Source organism: Microtus oregoni, unplaced genomic scaffold (genome assembly GCF_018167655.1).
Source record: "Microtus oregoni isolate MIOR12 unplaced genomic scaffold, Mior012 000001F_ref0000356, whole genome shotgun sequence".
NCBI classification, from domain to species: domain Eukaryota; kingdom Metazoa; phylum Chordata; class Mammalia; order Rodentia; family Cricetidae; genus Microtus; species Microtus oregoni.
Window position 1 is genome coordinate 36,978,895 of NW_024543060.1, and position 25,149 is coordinate 37,004,043.

General features: G+C 37.9%; 1 protein-coding gene across 1 annotated transcript in view; it reads left to right on the forward strand.

The window, feature by feature from the left end:
• Nucleotides 1-25,149, forward strand: part of Scel (sciellin) — an 81,318-nt gene that overhangs the window by 49,464 nt on the left and 6,705 nt on the right. The window contains exons 16-26 of the mRNA XM_041675598.1: nucleotides 85-144; nucleotides 4,341-4,400; nucleotides 5,596-5,655; nucleotides 8,061-8,123; nucleotides 9,979-10,038; nucleotides 10,174-10,227; nucleotides 10,363-10,419; nucleotides 18,080-18,142; nucleotides 20,865-20,957; nucleotides 21,937-22,008; nucleotides 24,895-24,969. Of these exons, the coding sequence (XP_041531532.1) occupies nucleotides 85-144; nucleotides 4,341-4,400; nucleotides 5,596-5,655; nucleotides 8,061-8,123; nucleotides 9,979-10,038; nucleotides 10,174-10,227; nucleotides 10,363-10,419; nucleotides 18,080-18,142; nucleotides 20,865-20,957; nucleotides 21,937-22,008; nucleotides 24,895-24,969 (717 nt within the window). The remainder of the gene's footprint in view (nucleotides 1-84; nucleotides 145-4,340; nucleotides 4,401-5,595; nucleotides 5,656-8,060; nucleotides 8,124-9,978; nucleotides 10,039-10,173; nucleotides 10,228-10,362; nucleotides 10,420-18,079; nucleotides 18,143-20,864; nucleotides 20,958-21,936; nucleotides 22,009-24,894; nucleotides 24,970-25,149) is intronic.

A 25,149-nucleotide genomic window follows, 5' to 3' on the forward strand; every position in this document is an offset into this window, starting at 1 on the left:
CGCTTCTTAATATCTGAGCTATTATTCATTTGATTACTGTTTTATTTTAATGGCATTCATTAGAACTCATTTCCTTTTCCAAAGGAAACAAGACCTTGATGGATTGATTAAGGTGAATCCTGAGACACAGACAACTATGAAGAGGTAATGTGTCTAAAGTGTCCCTCGGCCAGGCATCATATGCATTGGAACGCCAGTGTTCACGGTTGGGACAGCGAATGGCACTTCAGGCCCAAACACCCTTTTTATTTTCTCCAACACGGCAGCTTGGAAGGAGTAATGCACAGGCTCGTTTGCATGACCTTGGTCGCTTGTGCTTTGGTGGCATTTGTTACCTGGTGGTTTTGAGAAATTACAAGACAGTTTTGAATAAGCGTCTTAGCTATGACATCCCACTTTGCATTCGTGTGCATGTGTATGTATATATAGTGTGTGAAGTGTATGTGTGAGAATTATATCTATAAAAGGGTGGAAGTGAGTCTATGAGTAGAGGTATACATAAGAGCATGTGTGTATGTAAGAGTAGAGTATATATACATGTATGTATATGTGTATGCGTGTATACAGGACGGTGTGCATGTGTGTATGTACATGTGAAACTAAACTTGTTGCCATGTAGCTGAAAATGGTCAATCAAATAATTCCATGAACTCTTTTCCACTTAGTAAACTCAGTATATGATAGTATTTGTTCATCCTGAAATGTGTCACCAGTGCCCCAGAGGCAAAGGCTCATCTAGCTGAAAGCTTTTGCACACAGTGCCAAGCTGCCCAGCTTTTGCCTGTGTGGTACAATCAGAGGCACAACCACCCAGTGAATTTGGCAAAACAACTAAGTCTTGCATCCTCACTGAGAAACAAAACAAAACAAAATGTTGGTGTCTTTGACTCCTTTAAGGGGTTCAGAAAGATAACTGAGATGTTGATACAAACAGGGAATCTGAAAGCCCTGGTTCAAGGTCAGCTTCTGACTGTGTCACTGGCCCTGTTTACTCAATGCCTTAAGTTACTTTTACACTGCTGCGATAAAGACCTCTGTCCAAAAGCAGCTTGGGGAGGAAGTGGTTTATTTTACCTCTCAGTTTATATCAGAGCCAATCTCTAGGGGAAGTCAGGGCAGGAGCAAAGAGGGCAGGAACCCTGAAGCAGACACTGGGGCAGAGGTCACAAGGAAATGATGCTTACTGGCTTGCTCCTCACGGCGTGCTCACTATGGTTATTTATACCATCCTGGACAACCCTACCCAGGGGTGGCATCACTCGCCTGTGTGGTAGGGGCACCCACATCAAATAGCAATCAAGATAATGCACTAAAGTTTTAATCAAAGGCAAATCTGGTAGGGGCATTTTCTTGGTTGAGGTTCCCTCTTCCAAAATGACTCTAGCATGCGACAAGTTGCCATAAAACTAGCCGTCATACTCACCTACTAAAGAGGAATTACACTACTCTCGTGTTCAACACATGCTAGATATAAAAAATGAATCAGAAGTTAGTGATAGAAAAACATTCAGATTAATTATATTTTTATAATGGTCTAGACAGTCTACATACATTTAGTTCATCTTGACATCTAAAATTATTTTCCTACTTAATATTTATTTAAAAACTTTAAACTGAGGCTTATCATTCTTTATATTAAAATGGGTATGTGCTAATGTGCATATCTTTCAAATGCTTGCTTGCATGTGTGTTTTCCTATATAAGCTCATGTGTATGCTTACAAGTGAAGATGTGTGCCTGTGTATGTGTGCATGTGGACATGTACGTGAATGTGTGCATGTATGTATTTTGTACAAGTGGGTTATTGTACATATAAAAATAGTGATTGTGTGTTCCTTTGTGTATGTATATGTGAGTACATGTATAATCTATGTCCATGTGTGAGAGCACATGTGAAATGTGTGTATTTGTATGTGTATGCTTTCTATGGACTTCTAAAGACAGTACTTTTAGTTGACTTTTTACATCCTGAGACTCTAGATATTTTAAGTATATAGTTAGGGACTCTGTCAGTAACTAAGCATGAGAACCTAAATTCAATTCTCAGCATCCTTGAAAAAGTCAGACATTGCAGCATGGTCCTGCAAGTTCAGCCCTAGGAAGGTAGAGACAAGAGGATCCCTGGGCATAGTCTGGCTAGTCTTACCAAATTAGTGAGCTCTTTATTAAGTAAGGAGCTCTTTTCTTTAAAAAAAAATGAAGAGTGATATAGGAAAATACAAGAGATCAACCTCTGGCAGGCATGTGTGCATGCATGCACATGTACACACACACACACACACACACAGAGACAGAGAGAGAGAGACACACACACAAAGAGACACACACACAGAGACACACACAGAGAGAGACACACACACACACACAGACACACACACACACACACAGAGAGAGAGAGAGAGAGAGAGAGAGAGAGAGAGAGAGAGAGAGAGAGCATGCTTCCTTCTTTATTTGAAAGCTTTCACTGTTTTTCCATCTCTGGTGAAATAAAATTCTAACGCTTAGAGATAACCTTTTAGTTTTTCAATAAAGTCCTATCAACTCAACCAATCAGCCTTTTGTATTTCAGGCTCATTCTTGTTTTAAGGCATTTATACATGCTGTGCCCATTTTCTGGAGTGCTGCCACCATATGGCCTTCCTTTTAAATAGGTCACTTTTGGTGGCTGAATGTGATTAAATCATACCCTTACTTGTCCTCAGCATTGCAAACACCAAATACACTTTTAAAGTACAGCATATACAGTTATCTGAAAGTTGTGCCATCCACTTAGGTGTTTGTCTGTGTTCTGCTTGTCCCCAGTCTGGCGGTCTGTTTGGACCACATCTACCCCACCACTCGGCAGAGGCTAGATCATTGGTCTTTGCTATTGGTGGACTGCAAGAACATATAAATACTGATGATACATACACCATGAGGCAATGATTCGCCCAGTTTAACTTCAAATAGTATATCATTATAATAATTAGATTACCACATTAATTAGTTTTTTCTTATTGACTTATGCAATAGGATTTTAAATAGCCCTATACAGTTTTTAGGGCTCATTTAATGTCTAAAGAGACTGAAGTCTACACAATATAATGAAGCAAACTCCTCAACTGACACTCTCTAAGGAAGGGCTTGTGGCACTTGCTGATCTATTATTTATTTGAACACTAAAATCTTCCACTTGTAACCTGGAATTTTTTCCCTAGGACCATGTGATTCAAATCCCATAGGCTTGCTTTAGGTGAAAAACATCAAAGGCGAATGTAGAATACAGCAGTTGTTTCTGTGGGGCTAATTGTTTCATTATCGTCATAACGAGAGTACACATATTTTCTCTGTTGTCTTTAGTCTGAGCATCACATCTTGAGACAGCTGGAGCAGAACTTGGGTCCACATCGGGTTGCTTCTAAACACTGTATCTTTGATGTTGTGTAAATGAAACCTCAGAGACATCTCTGTGAGGTCATCAAGTGTGGGGAGAGTGGCGAGGCTTGCTTCCGAGGAGGCTCTTCTCCCCATGTGGCTCCCTCTGTAGATCAGAGGCATGTTTGCTGGCGAGATGTATGTTAAAGCACATGCATATGCAATAGGAGAGGCATCGTTACAGGAAGATCAGAAGCAGGCGTGTAGTTAAGGCCAACAGTCAAGCACTCAAGTGTTTCCAGCAACTGTGGAGTTCATAGTTCAGCCAATATGGCTTGCATCTTGGTCCATTTCAGAAGTCAATAGACTTTAGTTTTTTTTCTAACATTTGTTTCTTTCTTTCTTTTTTTTTTTTTTTTTTTTTTTTTTTTTAATTTTTCGAGACAGGGTTTCTCTGTGGTTTTGGAGCCTGTCCTGGAACTAGTTCTTGTAGACCAGGCTGGTCTCTCGAACTCACAAGATCCGCCTGCCTCTGCCTCCCGAGTGCTGGGATTAAAGGCGTGCGCCACCACCGCCCGGCCTACCATTTGTTTCTAAAACAATCAGCTGCAATGTGTCATTACCAGAAATAGATAGCAGGTTGTATATGGTGCATTTTAAACAAATTAGTATATTTATCTTAATGCAGTTTAGTAATAGAAAACTTGCTAAAAATATCCACAAAATGTAGATTTTAAAAGTTTCTTTTACACATGTTGGAGGTTGCTACCAAGAGAGAATGTTTTCTGGAATGTTCTATGGGGCAAATGTATGGTCTAATTAAAAAATGTTTTATATACTTGGAAGTGGTTGACAATATCTGCAAGATTAAAATATTGCCTCACTCTCTGGCATGGTCTCAATGTGTGTTTATACTGTTTCTGAGACTTAATTAATAGTTTCATTCTACTAGTTATTAACCTCTCCATTTCTTCAATGTTTTAAAGGGGCCAGAGCCTTGACAACCTGATCAAAGTCACCCCAGAAGTAAACAAGAGTAACCATGGGTGAGAGAATTATGTCTTAGCTCTCTTCTTTGCTGTATCAGTAGTAACACTTATGAATAGAAAAGCTGGAGTATGTGGAACCAGAAAGTCAAAATCTCATTGCTTAATAGATGGGGTTCTGAGCAAGTCCCATGGATGCTGAGCAGCAGCTGGCCAGCCACAGCATGAGGGTCACGGGATTATTCTATCATTGGCAGCAGGGAGCAAGAAGGATCAAGCGGAATAATGGTTATAAGATCCCTTTAAAACAAAAGTGCTGTAGATGGAGATTATTATCAAAACACCATTTAGTTGTGGCTACAGGCTTAGCATGGCTGCTTCTCAAGGCAGGATAAGTTTTTGGGTAAACCATTGCTTTGTTCCAAAATGAGCTAATGAAAAACAATCTCCTTCGTGTCCTAATGTTAGGGTTTGTTTTGAGAATAAGTGGAAAAGGAAGCCATCATAGCACTGATTTGTTCTAAGGCTGAAACTTTACTCCTGTAAGCTGAAGATTTAGACCAGTATTGATTTCTATCAAAACTTAATAGTAAAATTTATTTTGAGGACATATAGGTTCATAAGATTCAAGGTGAAATGACCAGTTGATTTAATTCCATTTTTATTGAGTGGATTTTTTTTTTGTCTGTTTAAAGTTCCAAAGACGTTAATCAGTTTTCAAGGGTAAGATTTAATATGCTCCTCCTTCTGGGTTCATGCCCATCAGTAATTATGAGGGTAATGAAGTCATCAGTTAAGTTGACTGATCCCGACTGAAGTGACAACCCTGTCCCCTCATGTCTGAGACATTAGAGGTTTTGCTCAGGTGATTTCCAGGGATGGTACCTGTGATTATTTGTTCAAGTTGTTTTTCAATAATTACCGAAAACCTTGTTATTGGTTCGCTCCTTTTAGCAGAAGGACAGTGTGGAAGAGGGAAGAGCCTGGTAGGCTAGAACCCACAGTGAGGCTAGGTGTTATTTTGGACTCGTCAGGACTGGTCAGTTTATTTGGACTTTGGCTTTGTCATTAAATAAGGAACCAGAGCTGTCTGTTCACTGGATACTTCCAGAACCAGTTCCATTACTAAATTTCAACAAAATGGTTGGTGTCAAGGTTTTAGTAAATCTTTTATAATAAAATATCAATTTTAACAAATAATTCCAACCATTTTATGTAACTTAATTAATAAGGTTCTTTCTTCTTTATTTTTAAGGAATCAAAATCTTGACAGTTTCATCAAAGCTGCGCCCACAACCAGCAGAGCTGACCAAGGGTAAGAAACTTTTCTCTCTCCTTTGCTCCATTTCACTCTCGAAAGTCCGAGAAACACTTTCTACGGTCCTAGAGACATCCCTCAGAGGGGATGCAAAGACAGAAACAGTTATGTCACCAACCCGCAGGCTGGTCCTGAGCCTGGAACTACACAGGCTTCCCTGGCTGTGGACTGAGGTGGGAATCAGGAATTTCTTGAAATACAGAGGTGAACTCATTCCAATGTAGCGTTTGTATTCCATGCTTGGTGCTTAAAGTGAATCTGAATTCCCGTGGTATAAGGCTGCATCCTAAAAGGATTTCTTAACACAAAGCAGCTGAAATAAAGGTTGAAGATGGCAAAAGGTTCTCCCATCTTCCTCCTCTTTTCCATTTATTCCCTTTTTCTTTTCTTGTAAAACCTAACCAGCTCTAAAGTTAGGAAGTCAGTGTGTGTATGTGTGTGGTGTGTGTGTGTGTGTGCACATGCGTGCATGTGTGTGCATTTGTCCTCTCATGTTTGTGGATCTATGTGTGGGTCTGACTCATGGTCCAGCTGGAATTTAGCTTCTCTAGGTAGCCAGCATGCTCTGGCAAATCTGTCAGTCCTCTCGCCATCCGTCTTACCTACCTAGCCTCTCACACGGGTCCTAGGAGTTCAAATTACAGCCTTTATGCTTGTGTACCAAGTGTTACCCATTGTGTTCTAGTAAGTCTTTATTATAAAACCAGTAAGCAGGAGGAATGTATCCTGGGTGGCCTTAGTCAGATGACCCTTGGCCTAGATAGTTTGTATTTGGAAGGGAGAGGTGGTTCAATTCATACTGTAGTTGAAGCAACGTCTTAAAAACAGCCGGCTGCCCTGCCTTGCCTAAGTGCTTCCATCACAGTAAGGCTAAGCTGAAGACGTTGTCATCCTGAGTCTGAATCTTCAGTGCTAAGTTGTCCTGAGATTTTCAAAACCCAAATAAGAATAAAACCTCTTGTCAGGCCCTGAATTTAAAGACCAAATAAACACTTTACAGTCAAAGTGTAAAGTTGAGAGCAGAGCGCCTGGGCTTGAGTTCTGAGAGGCCATTTTAACTGTAGAGGATCCATGGTGATGATGCATAGACTTTGTGTCTGGTTCGTTTCAGTGTGTGATTTTTTAATTTGTAAATTGTACATAATAACGTTTATTTAAGAAGAGGATTCAAGTCCTGATGGAGTTTCAAATACTAAATATGAATTTGATTTGATATTGAGGTTGAGAAGTATAAAATGATTGTTCTTAGTTGACTTTGTCAGATATTACTTCAGGAGCCTGGACTTGTACATTCTGACCAAGGTGACCTCCTAAGCAAACAAACCAACAAACAAAAATTTCCTCAAATTTATGCAGAAGGAGTAGGCTTATCTGGTTAAAGATATTTAAAAGGCGGGAATAAAAAATGAGCACCTGATTTGCTGATTTGTAAAATACTAGACTGGGTTTTCTTTTATTTTTGCTTCCATTTATTTCACTATACTTTTGTTTAAGATGATAATACTGATGCTAATTCTGTGTAATTACTACTTGAGAAATTCCTTGTGACACAGTAATCACATAAGTAGGCTCATACTGCAAATTATTAGTTAATAAGTTATTTGTATAAAATGAATAAACTGAAGAATATCAGTTTTGCATCTCTCATAATCACAAGGATTAATATTTAAATGACGTGTGAGAAAACTGGCACTGTAACAGGTTTATAGTTAATTAGAATATTTTTGCACAACATTGAACTTACTTCTGTTCTTGAGAAATCAAGACCATTTATATATTGGAGCAATAGTTAACCAAAGCATGGCAGAGAAACTCTAAGCTATCACTCATAAAGCGGCTGTGAGGGTAATGTTGGTATGGACCATGCAGATGGAAGGAATAACTGCAAACATGGTGGGGAGGAAGGATGCTCAGGGAAAAAGCCCAGACTTCACCTGCAGCTGTCCTGAGTTCCATCTGAAGGATGCTCAGGGGAAAAGCCCAGTCTTCACCTGTGACTGTCCTGAGTTCCATCTGAAGGATAGCCAGGGGAAGGAGGGAGTATGAATGACACATGTTCAGAGTTCAAATTTGGTTTGCCTTCAGCATTTCTTGGGTATTTGCCCCCAGGAAGTGAGTTAATCCTTGTGAATTTTTTTCTAATCGTTGGTAATAGCCACCCCATGTATTCTCAGAGCTCAAGGGAAAGGTAGGAGAAGTTAGAATTCAGGACCAGCCTGCTGCTCTACAAAGGGTGTAGGGAGACCCTGTCTGGAAACAAAGCAAAATACAAAAGTAATTAGTGACCTGAGATAGACACTTTATAACATGTTTTATTTATTCCATATTCCCATTGCATGTGTATGCGTGTGCACATACAAATTTTTTTATTGACTTTGACTCTTTCTTTTACTTTGTCTTAGCTATCAACACGGTCTTGATGATCGTATTACTACGCGTTCCAAAGCTGTCAAACCTACTGCTGGGTAAGAAAAAAATATTATCATTTATTTCTCTTTCTTTTTAACTCAACACAATATGAATATAAACACCATACCCATTTTATGGAAAAATCGAATGAAATTCCTAAAATATCACTATTTTCATATGTACCTGGAAACTTCGGTGTTAATTTCAGTATTTAGACATAGCAAAGCACAGACAGCAGAGCACTGTACATAGTGGGGCCTTCTCCTAGTCTTAAGCAAAATGAAGATGGGGCCACCCAAGAAGGGGAGGGAGGGACATAGCTGGCACAAGAGCTGGCACGTTCTGTTTGCTTTGCAAAGCATTAATGTTAGGCTTTTGTTTCTGAAGTTAAACAGTATTAACACTAGCTATGGAATAAACAAAGATGCTTCCTCATTTGGTGTATCATGAGTAGTGCATTTACCTCTTTGTAAAGGAGCATTTTGGCGGGGACAGTGGCTTTTTGTTTATTGTAGGGCTTGGGCTTACAAAACAGATATGATTTAAATTTAATAAGCCTTTAAGTAGTTTCTCTAAGACAATTAAATTCGCTTTTTGTCTCTGATTATAAACAGTTCAAATTATCTATATATGTACTTTTTGTAGAGAGTCTTCGGAATGTTTTCACAATTTCCATTTTTAAGTCTGTTGACTCCTATAAAATTCATTAAGCCTTACTGATGGGGAGGGGGAAATGTGGAAAATCTTAGCCCGGTTGATGGGAACGTTTTGAATACCACCGTTCCAGCTGAATCCATTTTGAAAAGAGGGAATAAGAACCCAGAGAGGTTAAGTGATTTGTCCCGGGTCCCGGAGAAAGTTAAGGAAAGACAGATAGTAGTTCTGCTGTTGCTGAGGCAGTAACTAGTCACTAAACACCTCCAGGGTTCACAGCCATCACTAGGTGTCATTTGCTTGCATGTTAGGGATAATTACAGGCCTGGACACCAAAAAGAGAATTCGGTCGTCATACTCAATCTTATTAACAGCAGGCAATTAGCATAGATTAAAGCTAATTATGTACCAGGGCAGAGAGATGTTACGCTAAGACAATAATAGGTTGTCAGTTTAATATATTGCATTTAGGAGCCCCGTGTACTGCTGGCTGAATATAGAATGTATTCTCAGCGAGTTGCATTTAAAAAGAAGAATGAAATGAAAGGCTGTTGTAATAAACATTACATGCAGCAACACTTGTATTCCTGCGGTTGATGTTAGGGAAGACAGAGCAATAGGCAGTGTCCGGGGTCCCAACTCCTCATTTCCACATGACAAAACTAAGTAATACCTGAGCACAAAAATGAATAAATAAGTAAGTAAATGCTATTTTGTAGTTGAGAAAGGAAAAAGGAAAAAAAAAATCCAAAAGAGCGGATCGCCAAGAGGAGAGTGGGCAGTTTATAGAGCATTCATCTAATTTAACAGTGAGCAACCAAGTTCAGTTCAGTTCTTCAGTCATTATTACGTCATGATTTTGATGGCTTGCTGGAAATCTGTTAGCTAGGTTTCTGTGTAGGGCATCTCAGCTTTTGAGCTCCTATTTTCTATATTAATAAGATCTTTAAAATGGCAAAGGCTTGAGAATAAGTTTGCCTTCATAATGGTGAAAGACGGAAGAGTGTTACACCTTAGATATGCCTTGTGGCACGCAGAAGAAGCTTGCCCTGGTAGATGGCTCTGGAAATACAGTGCGGGATCAGCAAGTTCTCCTGAGCATGAGTCTTGTGTCCTGTGTTGGGTGGGAAAGATTCCATTGCAGTTCTCCCCCACAACGGATCACATAACAGAATCCTTCCCTCCCACAGAGGTTTTATGATGCGGCTGAACCCTATCGTCTCTAACCTTAATACCTTTGTCTTTTTCTCCTTAAAGACACCAAGATCTTGATAAGTTCATCAAAGTGAATCCCGCTGTTCTTGAAAACAATCAAAGGTAATAAAACTGATTTTTAATGAGTTTGGGTCAGGAAGAATATTCTGTTTTATTATTCCAGGTAGAGTTAAAGCATTGTCCTTACTAAAATAACTTTATTATTAACTCATATTTTTTCTGTTATTCTGCTGAAAGAAACCATGACCTGGATGGCATCATCAGAGGGAATCCTGCAGTGACCAGACAAAGGTAGTAAGAGTAAAGCTGCTAACTCATGGTTTCACCTGCTTTCCTTGTATGAAATGGGTTTTTTACTATTGCTGTATTGATCTAGCATAACCCAATTACCATTACTTATCCAACCCCTTTCACTATTTTAAACAGCCAAGACTTGGACAACCTTATTAAAGTGAAGTCTCCTGCTCTCAGAAACACAAATGGGTAGGTGCCCTTACCTGACTGATTTTGCAGTACTCCCAAGGTCCTGGGGTAGGAATTTTCTTTGTGTGTGTGTGTGTGTTTAAGAAGGTTTCTAGTTTTCTGTAGTTTTCAAAGAACTCATTTATAAGCTGTGTGCACCTTGTCAACATGAAGACATATTGAACACTTCTTAAATAAATTGCTTGGTTTTGGAGTGAGCTCTGAGCTTCTTATTTATACTAAGACACCCCAATGTTTGTTTCTTAAAGATAAAGGAATTTTTAAATGAAAAATGAATAAAACTAAACGAGGAGAAAAAATATTTTGAGGAAGCTAAACCAACTTGGAAAGTTTATTTAAGTTCATCAAAATCCCAAACCTCAGCTTGCCTGGGCTCACAAAGTTTTCCAGCACACTTTAATCTTGGGCTTCCACCTTGAGGTTGAGGCTATTGTCCAATTTGCTATTTTTAAATTAAAGTAAAATTAAATCCGTTCCCCCTTCTCTTTCCTCATATATCCCTCTAAGATACCCTTACTGCACCTCTCTTATGCCCCCAACTGTCAAATTAATAGTCTCTGTACACACACACATATAAATACAACCTACAAGTGTCTACTTTTGTTGTTTGTGTGTAGATAGTTTCAGGGACAACTTCTTTGGTTAAACAGTAAGGTAGCTCATTCCTTGGAGAGGCTAATTCTCCCTGTATCCTCAGTCACTGGTTTTCTATTCTTTTGGTCTAAGGATGGGAGCCTGTGATATTTCTCCTCCTCACATTAGCGTATCTGTTAATATTGTCAGTGTTCTAGCCTCGTTTATACAGTCATTTCTAGGAGAGACCGTGTCATAGCAGACTTCCTGACATTCTGGCTCTCACAGTCTTTCTGTAGCATCTTTCATGCAGCTCCGTAAGCTATAGATACAGGAACTGTGATATAGATCTATCCTTTGGGACTGGGATCCCCACTGCCTGTCGATCTCTGCATTGTGTCTAGTTGTAATTTTCTGTGATGATCTCCATTTGCTATAAAGAGAAGCTTCCTTGATGCGGGGGAGGACACTCAATTTTATCTATGGGTATAAGGATAAGATTTAGAATGTAGTAAGAAATTATGCGGGTTTAGCAAAGTGATGTTAGTAGATTATTTTCTAAAGTCCACAATTACACTAGCTTCAGGAAGATATCTAGGTTTCTAGTACCTTGTGTTGAGTGGGTCCTAAGTCCAATTTTTGGGTGAATTTTTTTTTTTTGTTATGGGTAGCACTTTTGGGAGATTTCCAGCCATGTTGGTAACAGGTCTAATAGCCAAGTTATGCAATAACTACTAGGTGAACTTGGTAGTGATGCACATTTATATCAGTGAATTAAAGTTCATATTGTCTTATTTACTTGAAATTTTATCATAATAATTATATAACTGGTACTCATGGCCTAATATTTTGAGATAAAGGCAACAAATTCTTTATAAAAAGTACTATGAACCCAGGATGAGAGAAAGGACAATGTGGTCTTACCTTGTTTCCTACATCAATAACTTAATTTCCTCTTGTTTCTTTTGATCATTGGGGTATCGGGGTCTTGAAATTATGACATCCTGAAAATAATTAAAGAGCAACGTCTACTCAGAGGATACTTACTGAGCACCTGGGCAGTCAGACTAAAAATTGCATGTGATTTATCACCACTATACCCCATGCTATCTATATATATTCCTGTGCTTTATTTTGTAGAGGAAAGTATAACTCAAAGATAATAAATTGCCCTTCAAATGAAAAAAAATGCAGTAGATATGAACTCAGATTTGACATTATGACCTTGAGGAGGACCAACAAATATATGTGGTTAAGTGATCCTAGGCTCTCTAATAAGACCTATTTACTTCTTAGAATTAGAATTAAATAAGATAATTTCTTCACAGCGGTAATTATTGGGGTGGACTTTTTCGTTATCTGTAGAGTTTTGGGAGATTATCAGTCTTGTTGGTAACAGGTCTCATAGCCATTATGTGCAATAACCAGTAGGGGAACATGCCTCCAACTCCTGCCTCTTGCCTATCACCTTTGGCAATGGCAGTTCTTACCGGAGTCTCGCCTCTGGTTTTACCAGAAGAGGAGGTAAACTTCATAAAGGGTAGTTTGTTTTCTAGCAACTCCTTTTCTAGAAATCCATAGAAAGAGGACATTTTTTTTTCTTAAGCAAATATAATACTATTCAAAGTATTTAAAAATATTCTGGGCATCATAGAATTCTATGATGGCAGCTGGGTCAGCTAAGCTAAGCTGTCTGACTATTCTTTAGCAGTGTACTAGACTGGATGATGAGCAGCCAAGGACTATCACACAGCAGACACATAGAAAAGACTGAGCTGTTTGAGAAGAGTGTATTTATGGATCGATTCAGCCACCTGTATCTACCGTGTAACCATGCTGCCCTCTTGATTTCAGCATAGGTAAAGAAAAAGGGATTTTAAAGCCCACAAAGCCCTTTTACATCAGCGCAATGCGACACAGGCACCAATTAGTTCGTAGCAAAGCAGCAGTGAATCTGGTCTTTTGTGTGACTTTGCTGACACTTCCCGCAGCTGCATATTTAATTCACAGTTAGAGACTGAATAAACTTCACTCATCCATCAGAAATATATACAAGCATCCTTGAAATCCCAGGAACACAGCAACCAGAGCAAATGCAGATGTGCCCAGAATGTCCATTTATTCCAGGAGAAATAGCATAGCTTTTAGTAGCGATGTGAACCAGCCCTAAAGAGCGATCCCATTATCTGTCGTCAATAAGCAGATGTTATATTAATTATTAATATTCTAAACTTCTGCTTTCAAATAGGTCCTGAAAAACACTTCAAATTGCTAGTGATATTAAAGATTTTTTCTAGTAAAATGGACATCGTTCACATAAAGCAAAAATCATTTCTATTTGTGGTTATAGTTCCACTTGTCAATATTTTTTCGGTTTGCTAACATATACCTTCCGAGATGTCAATTTCTGTCTCCCTGCTGCCTGTCTCTCATAGTTCTGCTAAAGACGTAAACATGGGGTAAGTGATTCTTGCTTCACTTCCCGTGACCAAGGCATCTTTCTACCAGTCATCACTGTCAGATGCTTCTCCCAACAATCTCCAGAAGTGGTTCTGCATCTTCCACAGTACAGCTGCAGCCATGGTTACTTTCCAGCCTTCTGACCACTCCTGCTGCTAGTCATGACTTCCAACTTTGAATCTGTCCACAGGGATGAATAGTGATCTTCCTAAAACAGGAATCTGATTAGGTCATTCTTTGGAGTATAATCCTCCAGTGGCTTCCCGTTACTGTAGCGTCGTGGCCATGCTCCTTAACCTTGTCTCCAAAGACCACCATGGTCTGTGATTTGTGTGGTCAACCCACCCCCCTGCAAGTCCTCCCACTCTTCTCTCATCCCCATCCTTTCCCATCCCCATCCTCCCTGACTTGTGCTCTTTGTTCCCCTCTCACTGCTGTATCAGAGAAGCTACTGTATATCTCACTCAGACTCAGGGAAGCCCCTTTCAACCTCTAATTGTACAACACTCCATATATGCACTTTTGAGTGAATTATTATTTAATACTCTTTCCATCTATAGGGTCTTTAAAGACATATGGATGGAATTACCTTGTTTCTTTCTTTCCTTATGTATTGCAGTAACATAATGACACTATGCTGATACATATCAGATATTTAACAAATATAATGCGAATTAAAGACTAAGTATCAGAATAATCAATGTTTTATGATAGTCTACATAGGTAAAATCTACTGTATTCAGTCTCCAACATTCTAAGTCCCCATCACTGAAACTAAATAAAAGAAATCTATTTTTTATGACTGATTTCTTTACTTGAGCCAATAACTGTTTTCTGCTTATGACAATCTCAAGAAATTGCAATGGGGCTGGAGAGATGGTTCAGAGGTTAAGAGCATTGCCTGCTCTTCCAAAGGTTCTGAGTTCAATTCCCAGCAACCACATGGTGGCTCACAATCATCAGTAATGGGGTCTGGTGCCCTCTTCTGGCTTGCAGGGATACACAAAGACAGAATATTGTATACATAATAAATAAATATTTTAAAAAAATGAAATTGCAATGACTCAAGAAAACTAAAATTACTAGTTATATGTTATATTTAAAATATTTAAATAATATGCAGATCTATTAATTTCTTGAATATAAAAATCCTTAAGAATATAAAATACTCACTGACGAGATTTATAAAAATATGCAAATGTCATCCCATTTTGCTATGTCAATGAGTTAAGCAATTATGTGAGTTGTTTCACTAAATGCAATATTCTTCTCAAGGAGACTCATTTTGAGCTAAAAATCTAATGCCTAATATCAAATCCTGACATAAAAATATAGTTAAATTTTGTGTGAAAACTTCTTAATTTTGTAAATGTGTTGGACACTTTACAGAAGCAGATTAAGCTAGCAGTGTAAAGAGAAGCATATTGTGCCCTATTAATAAACCCCTCCGACATGCACACGTGAGGGGAAGAGTGGTTAGAACTGAGCTAATAACTTTCTCACATTGGAATATATCCTAGGAATGCTAACAAGCAACAGTGTCCATGTTTCCCCTTGATCTGCCCTGTAAGGGAGTGCCACACCCCTTCACACAACATGGAGAATGCATTACATTGTTACAACATGGAGAATTCTTATACTGGAAAGTACGTATGTGGCTTCATACCTTAGACAACTTACAGTCTGCCCCACATGTACTAAAATCTATATTTTAAAATAATTCTTAGACCTATGGATGTATCTTAGCAGAAGTCATGTCTAGAACATGTAAGACCCTGGGCTTGATTCCTACCACCAAAATAAAAACCAAAATAAAAATGAAAGACTCACAAAGACTTCGGAATCAAGCATTTGCTCAACCTCGCAACATTTGGCCTGGACTTCTATAAAAAACATTTATCTTCCACACTTTGCCTTACAGCTTTTCATCTTTTGCCACAGTGTGAAAGACACCACGCAATCCATGTGATCTTAATTAAAGAGCGTTTATTTTTGCATCTGTAAATTTGGACAGTTTAAACTTCCCTTACTGGATCTACCCATCTCTCTCTTGCCACCCATCAGTGTGCATACTCCAAGCAAATGCACACTGTGTGATTTTCATCATTTAGTTTGCTTTAAATATTGGTATAGATTATTCAAACTAAAGCCTTATAGCTTACACAAACAAACTTGATGTGTGCTGTTATCTAATAAAATAAGAAAATCCTACGAAACCTCCAATAATATATATGGTTTCTTTGGTGACTCACCCTACTTTGGGAGTATCTTCTTTGAACGCATGTATAGGCTCAGCTTTTGAGTTACCTGTTGTGGCTGTTGAATCTGCAAGAATCTGGCTTCCTCTGTCTCCTCAGGTGGAGCCATTCTTTTTCCATCTCTCCAAAGCCATGGCCCAAAGAGCAAGCGTGAAGTGTGTAGGCAGAGAAATATTCAGTATCTGTAGCACTTACAAGTGTCTTGTTCTTTTAATCGAAGATGTCCACCCTCAGGCGGAGAAACTCAATACAGACTTTCTAGGGATACCTTAACAAAACCCATATACTAAATCACCTAAACACACGAAGGATGCTTACTCACAGTTCTTGAGGTGAGAAATCGGAGATCAGGTCATCATGGCAGGGTTGGTTTCCTCTTGGGCTAAGAGGGGGAAATCTCTTCCAGACTTTTCTCCTTAACTTGTATCTTCACATATTTACATAACACATATTTTGTTCAAGTCCATATTAGAACTTACTCCCAAGCTGTAAAAAGCCACGGATTCCTTAAGTGCAGCACCTGGCTACCTCAGAGTCATCACAGTGGAGAGAGAATAACTTTCTGGCACAGAATTCTGATTTCCCAATATTCACATATGTGTGATCTTTTACCATCTACTTCTTCCAGTCTGAATGAACACTATCATAGTCCACAGCTCAAGCTTTTAACCACTTAGTGAAAGCTGTTAAGGTAATAAAGCAGCCTCTGGTACCACAAGGGTGACTTCTGTAGTTTTTAGTGAAAGCTATCCTTTAGGCAAATTCAAAGCCTTCTATCTGCATTACAAATTTGCAGCGTTGATCTTGTACAACTTTGTCTGATGGTGTGGAGAAATTCAGTTTTGAATTTTATGTCATTATTCATTTTACAACATCAGCTAATATTCCTGAAATATTGTACCTTTACATAGTTTCACTGGCGTACTTAAACTCACATTAAAGATATTTAAACTAATCTCCTCATTTTTAAAAGCACACAAGTAGTTTTTTCTTAAGTGTGAAGTTTAAGAAGCTAAAGTATGCTGACTAATTTCCATAATTTATCAATTATTAATGACCTGGATACTATTAACTTTCTCTCCATATAAACATGAGGATACTGTATTGTATATTGCATCCCCAGCAATGTTAATTTTGTAAGTGAGAATGTACATGCTGATTCTTTATATGGTAACTTTACTTGAATCCAATGTTTTTGAGCATGAGAAGAAAGAATTTTAGGAACGGGGATGAATTCCAGAGCTGTGAACATTTAGGACTGAAATGAAAATGAAGAAGCCCCTCAAGACTGTGGAGTCAATAACTCACTTTGACTTTACCACTAACTGTTTGCCCCCAGCTGCTCACCACTAACCCACGGCTCCATCCCCAATCCTATCAATTATTGCTCTCCTCTTACTGGGTTCACTCACACCTGAATCATTTTCCCAGGATTTGTGTTTCTCTCATCAAAACCATGTTGTATTGGCTATTAGGAGCCTCATTTAAAAAAAAACGAAGCCTAAAGAATTATGTAGGGGAAGTAAGGGAGGAAATGGGCCTCACCGTTATTCTGAAGTGGTTCTTCTCCTCGGCAGGTTTCACGACAAAGGCTTTTCCAAACTCATGAAAACAGCAAACAGGATCTTTCAATATTATATTCATATGCAAATGACTAATCTGTGCTAACAGGCCAGAGGACCCTGTCCATCATAGAAGATGTAAAATCACTGAGACAGAGATTTAAGAACAGCCTCTATCTTGTGACTTTTTTATTCAGTTGTTTGTCTGAGGCCTTATATTTGTGCAACCCAATTGCATGGATGAAATCTACAGCTAAAAATATTCAAGCGTTGGACATTTTCTACTGAGTTCAGTTCTTCGTTCTCCTGTAAGTTGGCTCACGAGCTTTGGGAGACTCGCTCCGCCTTTCCGAGCTCCAGATGCCAGCTCTAAGATTTCGTGAGATATGAATGAGATACTTCACGTTAACATGCGATTGATGCTTCAGGACTCAAACCTAGCGCTCTTTCAGTCTGAGTCGGACACTTTTCAGACTGGATTTCCCAAGCTTTCCAAAAGTGATTTCTCTCTCACGTATAAAATCCACACCCATTTAAATGGTGCTAGAATCAAACCCAGGACCTTCTGTATACTAGGCATGCCTGATATCTACCCTTCAGGGCTAATCCACCCTTACCTACGAGTCAATAGATTAAATAGCTCAATATCCAATTTCCAGTCTTCTGAACACTTATAAACCAAAAGTGACTATGTCTAAGATGATGTGCTGATTTTTTATTGAATTTTTTAATTTAATAGAATTGTGTTATAACTAAATCATGCGCACACACTATGCTTTTGTTTATATTTATTTATATATTTTTTAGAGACCGGGGCCTAGAAAACTTAACTGAAGTAGATTCTCATCTATCTGAAAATAAGAATGGAAGGTAAGATTGATTGCAATTGGCTTTATTTCTTAGGAATTCCTTTTTTACCCGAGTGATTGTTTAGAACATTTTCTGGGGAAGTTGAATTGCATTATAGCATTTAAATATAAGTACTATCCAAGTCAGAAAAGTTATGGCACCATATGCTTAATTTCTAACACAGAAAAATTAACAGAGTTCTAATTGTGCTAGAATTTCTCAATTCTGTTACTCCATCCTATTACTTGGTATAAAAGGTGTCATGAAAATTCAAAGCCCTTTATTTGGGTTGTGAGCGTTTATTTTTACCCACTGTTACTTGGTAGGTTTTCAGGAGGGAAGGAAGTACCCTGCGACTCTCTTTTTGGATATCTCATGTTCAAAAGCACACACAAATTTCTCATTGCAACAAAGAAGAATTTCATTTTGAAAATTCCTTGTACAACAGAGTATAAGGGCTTTCAAACCATCAGTGTCTGTTACTATCCTGTCTGTCAATAAGAGGTGTTAGGATAGATGCTCTACCTCATTGCTACACACAACTTAAGTTAGGAAGGGACTGATAACTTCTTCATGTGTAACAGTGCTTCTATTTGTGTTTGAAGGACTCTAAAATACTCATTTTCTTTTTAACCTTCCCAAGGTGCCTCTAGTTTTCCTAAGCTTCTGTAATTGCATAAGAAATAATATTGTTGATTTTTTTTTTTTTTTTTGCAAAGAGTGGAATGACTATGGAAAGAGGAGCTGACTGTCTTTCCTTACACTTGAATCTGACAGACTTCATGTTGCTCTGGTTCTCCAGATCATCTGTGCCTTTTTGCTGTGACCCCAACAGAGTCTCTGAGTGAATGAAAGAGAAGTGTTCAGTGGGATCCGCGGCTCATAGAAACACTTCTGCTAAACATATCCCCCAAACACATCCACTGAACACATCCACTGAACAACAAATCCACTGAACACATCCACTGAACACAACCAGTGAATAACACATCCACTGAACACACCCACTGAACAACACATTAACTGAGCATATCCACTGAACAACACATCCCCTGAACACATTCACTGAACACGTCCACTGAACACATCTGCTGAACACATTCACCATGGGGAACTGCCTAGGACTGACAATTGACCTCATCCAAACATTATTTGGAAGTGATCAATGCTATACACAGTCTGAGTGGTTAAATGCAGTTAAGGAACTTTCCTTTTAAGTTGATTTAAAAGCTGCTCCGTTTTCTGTTCATGAAATAAGGGTTTATAGAAAGGATTGGTGGGGAAACCGTTTCTGAAAGATTGGAGCTTTGGTGTATGATTTTTAGGGAACTGAATTCAGTTGAGAGCAGCAGTGTTTACAGATATTGCCCACTTTGGTTTTTGCATTTTATAAATTGATGATGTTTTAAGTTTGCACCACTAAAGGCAATGTAAATTCATTACAATGTTACTCATTACCTTCTTCTTCGAAGCTATACATATCTTAAATTTTATAGTGTGTATTATGTGACTCAAATATAATTAATATATATTTAGTGGGACTGGAGTTTGAAACCAGTGTCTTATGAAATCTAGCAAAGCACTAAATTTGAATATTCTTCAACAGTTCAGAACCAAGTTTATTATTCTTGGAATGATGTAGCATAATAATTACAAGAGAAAAAACCTACTACAGTATTGATCTCACATTTTTATTACTTTGCAATTTATTTTTAGGAAAACAGAGAGAAAACTTACACCCTAACTTCATTCCATAACTTCATACTTGGAAATTTCAGTGTCTATTTAGCCAAGACTATTTTTTTTTTATAGTTTAAAAAACAAGAGAGCTCCAGGTACCTCCTTGTAGTATTTTCATTTCTTTTATTAGTTTTATTTTTTGTGTGTCAGAGATGATCGAGTAACACATTTTCTTCCTTAAAAGTTATATAGGACAAGGTTACAGAGAAGGCTCAGAGTCAGTAGCATGTACTGCTCTTGCAGAGGACCAGAGTTCAAATCCCAGCACCCATGTTGGGTAGCTCACACAGGCCTGTTATTCCAGCTCCAGAAGGATTGCTGTCTCTGGCTTCGGTGGGCACAAGGCCCGAGGAAGTTCACAAACCCACCCACAGACAGTCTGTTTGATAATATGGCTTAATGAAAATCTGAACTCTTCCATAGGTTTTCAAGTCTTTGTTCGCAAAACTTACCAACACAGAAAAAAAAATTGCTACAATTTTTACTATTTTTTCATCGGAATTTCCTCTATTGCATGGGAGAAACGAACGTGTTTATGCTCTGTTAAACAAGGTGACATTTTTAGATCAGCAGAAATCTAGGTCAGACTTCTGAAGTCTTCAAAGTATTACCTTTCATTAACAGCAAAATGGGAACTCACGTGTCTCAAAGCAACCCCTGGATCATTCATTAAGTTGATGAATTCTTGGATATGTGATACAAAGGAAGTTATCTGAAGGGATCTGCTATTATGAAAATGATAGAGGAACTAATTTTCAGTGGATTTTATCCTTGGTGAAAATACATTCCTTAGTAGCATTAGATAACATGGCCTTTGTTTATGCATTATTATGAAAGGCAAGACAGTGATTTCTGTGGAGCCAGGGTAGCCAGTAAAGTGGTCTATATTACTGTGCAGAAACCAGCTGGATGTAAAAAAGGTGATGACTACTTAGTGAAATCTTAATAAAAAAAATACTTGACCTTGATTTTGAATGACAAACACATATGTTTCTTCTTGCAGGCTCGATGGCCAAGTCAATGGATTCACCAAAAATCTACTCAAGGAGTCCACGAGAACCTCTGTCTATTCTTATGAGGCCAGAAACAGCCTCAGGTACTAAAACCAATGACAAAACCAATGACAGGACTAGCCTTGTGTTTATTTGTTTACATGCAAGCTAGCCATTATTTTTAAAGCATGGAACTTTCTATATGCAAATATACCCTTACATGAAATTGTTGAGTCAATCATTGCTGGGATGCTCTTAGAGGAATATAAAATGTGATGGTTGCTTTAAAGTCTACAATTATATAAAACATGATGATGACATCAATATTGGCATGACATCAATATTGGCAGTCTTTTAGAGGTTTATTGATTTTATTTTATGTGCATATGAGCATACATGAGCCTATGTATGTGAACCACACATGTGCTGGTCCTCACAGAGTCCAAAAAGTATCAGATCCCTGAAACTGGAATTACAGGTGATTGGGAGCCACCCATTGTAGGTGCTGGGAACCAAACCTGGGTTTCCTGCAACAAGTGCTCTTGCCTACAGAGCCATCTCTCCAACATGGGTGTTCACATTCTTGAGTGAGATCTGTCAGACTATATCACTAAACCTGTGGTTTGAACAACCAGTTAAAGATTACTTTTAACTTAAGGATTATGGGAGAAATTTATTGCTTAGAAATGAATGGGGCATCAGGGAAACAGACACTAAAGTACAGACAGATAAAACTATCTTCATGCTCTAAGACAAATTTACTGAATCATTAGTTTTCACAATATTAATAACAAAGTAGAACAAGACAGTGGATGTTAAGAATGGGAGAGGTGGAAACATTCTTCAGGAGTTGATTAATAACACTTGAACATTTTCATTTGAACACTTGGTTTATATTCTTTCTAAGGTGTGTATGCGTGTGTATACATATATGTATATGCACACACATATACACACCTTAGAAGGAATATATATATAATATATTGTATATATATTGCCTTTTGCATTGAATTGGAAAATGGTTTTGTTTTTATCTTCCTCACAAGTGATATTTTAACATGAAACTAAATGATTTTATTGTAGCTCCAATGCTGGAACCAGGAATGTTGGCCCCAAGGACACGGTTGTCTACACAAGGACATATGTGGAGAATAGGTAAGGGAAAAGTGCTTCAGACATTTCACTTCTTTTTATAGCTGTGTAATGATCCATGCCATGTAAGAGGTGCTACCATTTCAGGGTGTGAGTTTTCATAGAGAAGATAGTTTAAGAATATTGTTAAGTTCTACGCATATAATATTTATGTTGTTCCCAATATTAAATAGTTGATAAATAACTTATAGTCATTGTATATACTCAAAATAATTTCAAATATGTTGATGGAAGCTTCTGTCCTACCCAGTCCTGCAGTCATTCAGTCCCAAAGAAACACACAGAGGCTTATATTAATTATAAACTGTTTGGCCTACTACCTTAGGCTTATTACTAACTACCTCTCGCAATTTAAATTAACCCATAATTCTTGTCTATGTTTAGCCACATGGCCTGGTACCCCTTCTCAGTACTGCGTTCTCATCTTGCTTCCTCTGAGTCAGGCTGGTGACTGACTCTTTGCTTTTTCTCTTCCCAGAATTCTCATAGTCTGTTCACCTATACTTCCTGCCTGGCTACTGACCAATCGGTGTTTTATTAAACCAATATGAGTGACAAATCTTTAAAGTGTACAAGAATATTATCCCACAGCACAAATAACTAATAAGGAAATAACAGGATTGGTAACTAAATGTTATTACATAAATGTGTATGACCGTTTGGTTATAACAACCTTTTAATTTGAATCACCTCAATTCAAAGACTCTATTATTTGCACCCAATCTAATCTAGAAAAGAAGATATGTCTTTAGGTCAATTTATCATGGGCAAAATTGCAGGAATCCATGTCCTATAAAACAGTCTGCTTGGAATGATGGATGTTGACAAAGGTGTCAATGGAGGTCATGGATTCACAACACCTTTAATTTTCAAGGAGTATTAAAAAATGAGATTTGGCCTAATTATAGGTTAATATAATGGCAAACCATGTAAATGGAGACACATGTGATATGTGTAAACTTACTTCAAAAAAGTCCAAGACAACAGTTCCGGGGAATCTCCGTGTGTGTGTGGGAACTCCCAGGGTCAACACAGTGCCTCTCTGGGTCAAACCTATGTGTAACTTACACATACAGTTTCCAAAGTAATTAAATTATGAATTCAAATCTTTTTCTATTGTGACTTCATGACAGTAATTCCTGCTAACTTTTTTTTTATTTTTTTCCCTGCTAACTTTTAATTAAATTAAATGATAAAAATGTAAGGAAAAATTAAAGTTAATAGGTAGAACCTGAAAGAAATAAGCATAGATAGATAGATGATAGATAGATAGATAGATAGATAGATAGATAGATAGATAGATGATAGCATGAGTATGATATATAGTAAAGACAAGACACAAAATATTGGCAAGTAGGGTAAAAGGAATAGATATTTATTCTACACTTACATGGCACTGTTTCCACACATTGGTAACCCTAGGGGTAGCACATCAATACATTTTGATTTCTAAAGAAGTGTCTCACTGAAACTAAGGCCAACAACTGTGATATCTATTTTTAAGAAAGAGTAAATCTCTAGAATTAGGAATAGTCTACTAAATACTATTTTCTAGATTTTTTTTACTTATTGAGTAGATGATTGAAAATATTGACTTGATTTATACAAGTACAGAAACTAAACTAAACATATTTGAATAATTTAGCCCTGTTGGCTATGGTTCGCTCTTGTAAACTGCTATGCATGTGTTACTGGAATATCTCTGCGTGTGTACAGACAGCAATTCTCAAATGTGCTTTCTGGGCTGGATTCAACAGTATCACTTCAGTCTTGTTGCAAGCAAACGAAAATTACTTGGCCCCATCTCAGACCTGAAGAATCAGAAACTCTGCCATTGGGGTCCCAGCTATCTGTGTTTTCACAAATTCAACATGCTTTTGATGCAAATGCAGATTTGAGAACGATAAAAGATAATATTGTCGTGTCAGGCCAGGAACGTGTGGGGTAGAATAATCTGAAAGGATGGATTTGCTCCTGTTTGTTTGTTACCCTAACGTGACCGTGATGTCCCACAAATACCTCCAGCTTTCTTAAAGTCTGCTCTGCCGGATGGCACGGTATATTGTGACATCTCTAGAGTTAGGTTCAAGGCTAAGTTATTATTTGTTATTTACAAACCCAATAGCCTTGGCAAAGGGGCTGTGTGTGTGCGTGCATGTGTTTGTGTGTGTGTGTGTGTGTGTGTGTGTGTGTGTGTGTGTGTGTGTGTTGGTATTTTAATTTACATTATACTATTTTACTTACATAAATTACTTAATTGGTTAATTTCCACAGTGCTGAGAATTGAATTTAAGGATTTACACATAACAAAATTTTTTTAACCCCTAAACTGTCTCTCCAGCTCCCTATTTAATTTTAAACTGTCTCTGCGGCCCCTATTTAATTTATTTTGAGACAGGATCTTGCTAGTTTGCCTAGGCTGACCTTGAGTACACTCCATAGTCTAGGCGGGTCTTGAACTTGTGGTCTTTCTTTCTCATCTTCCACAGCAGATGGGGTTAGAAGCCTGTGCCTCTAGGCAAGGGAGCTTTATTTTAATAAATAAATGAGATATGCGTATATGTTCTATGAAAAATGATGATGTCTTTATTGCTTATACTTAGATTTAGACTGCCTTGGCCTGTTCTGGTTTTTGGCTTTTTTTGTTGTTGTTGTTTCATTTGTTAGTTTCTTCGTTTGGTGATGTGTTGACTTGCTGGGGCTTTTGCATCATTACTTCTACAAATTAAAAAATGAAATTGGAAGGACATCATCTGAGTTCACAATATTACAAATATAACAATAATAGTAATACTAATGTGTGAAGGGATATATGTTTTCTTACCTATGTGGGGGCAATGTTAGGGAAATTGTCCTGATTCTCACATGTCCCTATATGTTCATATTTAGTAGATCGCCAAAGGATGGATATCAGGAGAATATCTCAGGAAAATATATACAAACTGTTTATTCAACTTCAGATAGGTAAGTATGCTTATATTCCCATTTCAAACGTAAAGTGTATATATGTACATGCATGCATACAAACATATGCGCACTTTTATGTGCATAGACACATATGTGTATTTCCCTGTGTCTGTTTTTCTGGAGATGGTTTTGATTGGAGACAGGTGGGAATCCCATGGTAGGTGATTCTTGAAAAGA